Raw genomic sequence first — 6044 nt, forward strand, 5'->3', positions numbered from 1 at the left:
GTCAGGCAGCTGTTAGGGTGAGTCCTGTAGAGGGCTCTGAACAGTAGGACAGAGACTGAAGGGAGCTCTGAAGTCACGGGGGGGGGCAGTGCCAAAAACAGGCACCGGATAAATGTCAGCACGTGTACCAACTGGAGCTTTTGCAGGGTTTGTGGCCTCAGTCCGAATTATAGTCCTCTAGCCGCCAAATACAGCCCTAATTTACATGCGCCTAGGGTGACCAGGCAGCAAGTGTGAAAAGTCGGGATAGGGGGCGGAGGGCAATAGGCACCCATGTAAGACAACGCCCCCCCCCCCAAAAAAAACCCGGGACCGTCCCTCTACAATCAGGAGACCAGGTCTCCCCACATGCATCGCTCCCTGGTGGACTGAGGCGACAGTGAACCGCCGTAGTCATCAAGCCTGGGGGGCACGAACACATGGCTCGACGGGGTGGCGGACGGCCCGCAGATGGACGCGGGTGTCTGGAGGGCGCTGGCCAGCCGGGGGGGGGGGGGCCTGCAGAGCCCTCGGTTGGTGCCTGGGTTTATCTCGTGCAGGCTTTGGGGGGGGGGGTCGCGCACGGCTCGAACCCCCCCCCCCCGGGGCAGCCAGGCCCTGAGCCGAGGTGGAGGGGCCACGTCCCCGGCTCCGGGCTGCGAACCCCGGCCCCGCGCGGCACAACGAGGCCTGGGGGCGGTGCCAGCGCCCGTGTCGGGTCACGTGGGGGCAGGGGCGTGATGTAACGCTCGCCTAACAGTGCGCGGGGGGGAGAGGGGGGGCGCCTCGCGCTGCCCCGTGACGAGAAGATGGCGGCGCTGTGGGCGACGGGGGGCCGGGCCGCTGCCGCTACCCTGCTGAGACCCGGGCCCATGGGGCTGGCGGGCCCCACCGCGGGGTATCACAAGAAGGTCGGGCAGGGGGGCAGCACTGGGGCGGGGCGGAGGGAGGGGGAGCAGCATTGGGAGTGGGAGCAGCATTGGGGAGAGGAAGGGGGCGGGACTGGGGGGAGGGGAGGAAGGGGGCGGGACTGGGGGGAAGGGAGTGGGAGCAGCATGGGGGGGAGGAAGGGGGCGGGACTGGGGGGAAGGGAGTGGGAGCAGCATGGGGGGAGGAAGGGGGCGGGACTGGGGGGAAGGGAGTGGGAGCAGCATGGGGGGAGGAAGGGGGCGGGACTGGGGGGAAGGGAGTGGGAGCAGCATTGGGGAGAGGAAGGGGGCGGGACTGGGGGGAAGGGAGTGGGAGCAGCATTGGGCGGGAGGAAGAGGGGGCGGAACTGGGGGAAGGGAGTGGGAGCAGCATTGGGTGGGAGGGAGGGGGCGGAACTGGGGGAAGGGAGTGGGAGCAGCATTGGGTGGGAGGGAGGGGGCGGAACTGGGGGAAGGGAGAGGGAGCAGCATTGGGTGGGAGGGAGGGGGCGGAACTGGGGGAAGGGAGTGGGAGCAGCATTGGGCGGGAGGAAGAGGGGGCGGGACTGGGGGAAGGGAGTGGGGGCGGGATTGGGGGGGAGGAAGGGGCTGGGGTTGGGATCCTGGGAGTTGTATGGGGACCCATGCGGGTGGGAGGCAAGAAGAGGGTCTGGCTGTTGGGGGACAAGGGTGCTTACGAACCCCCCATGCACTGGTTGAGAGCCCCTGTCCTTGAGCCTGGGTCAGCTGTGGGGGTTATCAGCTGCATATCTGGTCATGCGCTGGGCTTTGACTGATGCATGTTTTAAACCACGCGGGCTGTATGAGTACTTTCCCAGCCAGGACCCTAGACACAATAGTCATTGCAGGTAAAATTTCCTTGTAGGTGGTGGATCACTATGAGAATCCTAGAAACGTGGGCTCTCTTGATAAGAGTGCAAAGAACGTTGGCACTGGATTAGTGGGCGCTCCTGCCTGTGGAGATGTGATGAAACTACAGGTGAGCTTTCAAATACATAACAATGTCCTGCTTATTTCTGTGTGGCTAAAAAATAAAATGCTTATTTTGCTATCTAGTGACTTGAAGTTAAGCTGTATATATTTATAGCTCTAGTCACTGAGAGAGAATTCTAGTATAATTAATATTATGAATTGACCACACTGATTATGTTGACAGTCATAAGTTGTTTGCAAGAAAGAATAGCTGATGAGACAAAGTAACATTACAAAATGGAAAGCTATGGAATATGAGCTTGTTAGTCTTAAATGGAAGCCACCTAAACATGACACTTCTGTCCGAGAATTCTTATCTAATGGTATTACAAGTGGTACCTTCTGCTAAAGAGAGGTTTCTGTCTTGTTTATGCATCTGATAGCACTTCGTGAATGTTCACCGTTTCCCCTGTATTGTCGTTTTTCCCCATTGTTGTTTTTGTGGGTTCTTCACACAACATAAGGCAGGGGGAAAAAGTTAAAAAAGGAAAATGTTCTGGTAAAACCACAAAAAATAAAAGAAGGGTTCAGGGGCAGGTGTCAGACTTGCAGACTGCTTTTAACTCGCCTTTTGCAATTAAGTAGATTTTAAGTGGATTATGTTATCTGAAGACTACCAGTAATGGCAGGCTTAAACCATTAGTAAAATGACTTCCTATTTCTAGAACTAAAACGTAAATGTTTTACAATATTCCTTGCCTCAGTCATAGGCCCTATCTATCCTGCTTCACTGGACAGAAATGAGAAGGGAATCTTGCCCCTGACTTCTACATGACTAGGCTCAAATTAAACCATTATCCAGTTGAGTCCTCTTCAGTGTTATGAGTACAAGGATGTGATATAAACAGAACTGACATCATTGAAACTCTTGCAGGTTGAAGTGGATAAAAATGGAAAAATTATTGATGCAAGATTCAAAACATTTGGCTGTGGATCAGCAATTGCCTCAAGCTCATTGGCCACAGAATGGATTAAAGGAAAAACGGTAAAACTGACTTCACACCTATGAAAGAGCATATTACACAGGAGCTGGCAGCAGTTTCTAGAGGTTGCTGTTAATGCTACACCATCCATTATCAGAGACCATATGTGGAACAGTAGTCTGAAAAGCATAGTATGGAGTTTACATTTTACCTAGTGTGAATTTTTTTTCTAGAATGAGGGAGATTAAGTTCCATTTCTGGAAAGGCAGATCTTGCTTGGGTAGGTAGCTTGGGTAGCTTCAGAATGGCTATGGCTTACATTTATGTATATTCTCTTCCGCACGAGCACCATGACTTCTTCCAACAAATAAGCTCTTGTGAGATTTAGGTTTCTACCTATCCTTTTCCCATCAGTCTAAAACATCAAGTTGTCAGTCTTATACACACAGTGCCGTACAGATGTAAATGCACAAACTGCCAATATAGGTTCCTAGTAGGGTCACAGCCTAGAACACTGTGTGTGCCTTGACTTGGGTCATCTGCGACTGTTCATTTGAAAACCTTCTCCCTAAATCTGGTATTTTGGGATGGAAGGAGAATGGGAAAGATGTTGACAGGAGTGGTTGTGTCAATTTGTTTATACACCATCCTTTAAAATACTTCTGCACTATCATGGAGTATAACGAAATAATTCTTCCTACATTTCTCTGAACCCCCATCCTGAAGGCTAGTCCTCAAAACACCCCTTTCACAAATCTGTGGAGTATGTACACTACCTCAGATGGTTAGGTGTTTGGTGACAAGCAGTCAATCTTATATTAACAGGTTTATAAATTTCAGGTTGATGAAGCCTTGAAGATCAGAAATACTGATATTGCTAAAGAACTCTGCCTTCCTCCAGTTAAACTACACTGTTCTAGTAAGTCACAAGTTAAATACAGGTTGTTTAAACACTGAACTATTCTAAAAATCTATGTTGTCTGACACAGCCCGGAAACATGGTACAACTTACTGCAATTTGACTCTAGCTCTTATTATTGAGGTTTCTAGGTATTTGCAGAGGACTTACATGGGTGCATCAGGATGTACATAGTGTTACCTGTCTTTTGAGTCTGCCATAAGTTCTCCCAAGTCAAGTGCCCAGTTCTAATGATCTCTTTTTAAAGGTGACCTGCAAAAGAAACAAATCAGAGTTTGGCTGCTTTAGGATGTTCCATGAAGGCCTAGAAGACATTCTGCTTTTATTTTTACATTAGAAACCAGCTCTTTCATCTAGAGGAGTCTCTGGTGACTAGAGAACTAGTGAAGTAACATCAAAGAGCCAAAATTGAAACCTGAGCCTTTAATCAGAAGGAGTCTTGTCTGACCAGTTTTCCTTTCTCCAAAATATTAGTCATGGACTTAAAACATTCAGTACCCCTTCCCCCTCAATGTAAGTGTAAGTTCAGAAACAAATGATTACCAGAGTTGACATTTCTGATGCTAGTATGGCAAAGCAGAAAAGATGGCATAGGCTCTGTTTTAAAAAAAAACTCCTTTGTTGGCTCCCTTGAAAGGAACATAACACAGATTAAGGATGTTGAATGAGATACATGTGCAGTTGGTTGGCAAATGGGGGAAAGGGGAGTGTCTGTCTAAAACTTCAGTTAATTCCTCAGAAAATGAAGAGGATTTCCTCAGCTAGGGAATAGTGCAGGCAGGAGCCAGGGCAAGCTTCGCTGTAGAAACACTTCTCATGTATCTCAGTTGTGACCTGCAAGAAGATCTAGCCTTCTCTATTGTACTAGTGTCCCTGCTGTATAGTCTTACAGTGTATCTGACCCCCCCCCAAAAAAAAATTTTTTAAGAAAGTGGATCATTCCGTCCATCCACCCCCCACACACACACTTACAAACAGGTTTCAAAGTGCTTGTTCTCTCTTTTGCTTTTCAGTGCTAGCTGAAGATGCAATCAAGGCTGCTCTGGCAGATTACAAGTTGAAACAGAATCCTAAGAAAGAAGAGCCAGAGAAGAAAGCAGCCAAAGCCTAAAACTGTATGAGACTGTAAAGCTTGCTTTCATTCCACTTAAATTTACAGTGCAATTAGTTGAGATGTTAGAGATGAGAACCAGTGCAGTACTAAATGAAGCTGTAAGATACGCACATAAGAGACGCACAACGTTCACTGTTCCACGTGTATTAAGCCACCGTTGTGGTGCTCTAATTACTGGAATTTTGAGCTTAATATGAAGTCATCTCTGCTGAAATAAGTGTACAGGTGAGGGAGACAGAGTTCTGAGTGTGACAGTTGAGTTTTCAGCAATGAAAATCCTGGGATTTCAAATGTTGAAAGGGCTAAAATGCATAAACTAAATTTATAGTTTTGCTTAAAGTTTTGTATAGAGATGGGTTATATTGGAAAGTGTTTTGCCTTGATCTAAATATTTAATATACTATGTACCGCATATGCAATAAAACTGACTCTGCAATTTCCTGCGTAAACAATCTATGACCATTCCTGTTGGGTACAGTTGTGTTGGAAGTCCATTTCATTCTGACTCTTCGGGGCATTCGTATATCCACCCTGCAATTCGGTTCCTAGCATTTCAAAACTTGGAACATATCTGTTTAGAGGCTACTTTAAAAACACCCCTGTTTCATCCTATAGCATTTAACAACCGAAAACTAAATTGAAAGAGCAGGTAATGGCCACTAGAAGGCAGTACGTTCATGAGCTGTTAAGAATAGGCAGGTACAATATACTGATTTTCCAGCTCAAGTACCACTTTCACCATCAGCCTATACAGTAGTTTAAATAAAGGGTACCAAATGTGACAGAGGTGGACCTTTCAACACTAGGTCACTACCAAGTTTGGGTCCCTCCTATTAATGTGGATTCATGTCTGAGTTTGTGAGACATTCTTGTTTGGGATCATAGGGCTGTTGCTTCTAGCCTATAATGTTTCCTGATCTAAATGTAGGGAATAAACAGAACTCTCCATATTGTTCCCATTTCCTATCATTAAAGTTCTCAAAGGGCTTGATAAAGTCCAATTGAAACCGACAGGTTTCAGAAACAGGGTACTACAACTGACTTCAAGAAAACACTTAACTACCTAGGTTTCAGAGTAGCAGCTGTGTTAGTCTGTATCCGCAAAAAGAAAAGGAGTACTTGTGGCACCTTAGAGACTAACAAATTTGTCAAACAAATTTGTTCGTCTCTAAGGTGCCACAAGTACTCCTTTTCCTTTTGCGGATACA

At 47.3% G+C, this 6044-nt stretch overlaps 1 protein-coding gene across 1 annotated transcript; it reads left to right on the top strand.

Annotated features, from left to right (window-relative positions):
• The first annotated feature begins 745 nt into the window (after window positions 1-745).
• On the top strand, window positions 746-5272 carry ISCU (iron-sulfur cluster assembly enzyme). The gene is made up of 5 exons (XM_073312753.2): window positions 746-890; window positions 1774-1887; window positions 2755-2865; window positions 3644-3722; window positions 4736-5272. Exons 1-5 carry the CDS (start codon window positions 789-791, stop codon window positions 4831-4833), a joined length of 504 nt encoding a protein of 167 aa, XP_073168854.1. The 5' UTR covers window positions 746-788; the 3' UTR covers window positions 4834-5272.
• Window positions 5273-6044: the final 772 nt, after the last annotated feature.

Source organism: Lepidochelys kempii, chromosome 15 (genome assembly GCF_965140285.1).
Source record: "Lepidochelys kempii isolate rLepKem1 chromosome 15, rLepKem1.hap1, whole genome shotgun sequence".
In the NCBI taxonomy this organism is placed as follows: domain Eukaryota; kingdom Metazoa; phylum Chordata; order Testudines; family Cheloniidae; genus Lepidochelys; species Lepidochelys kempii.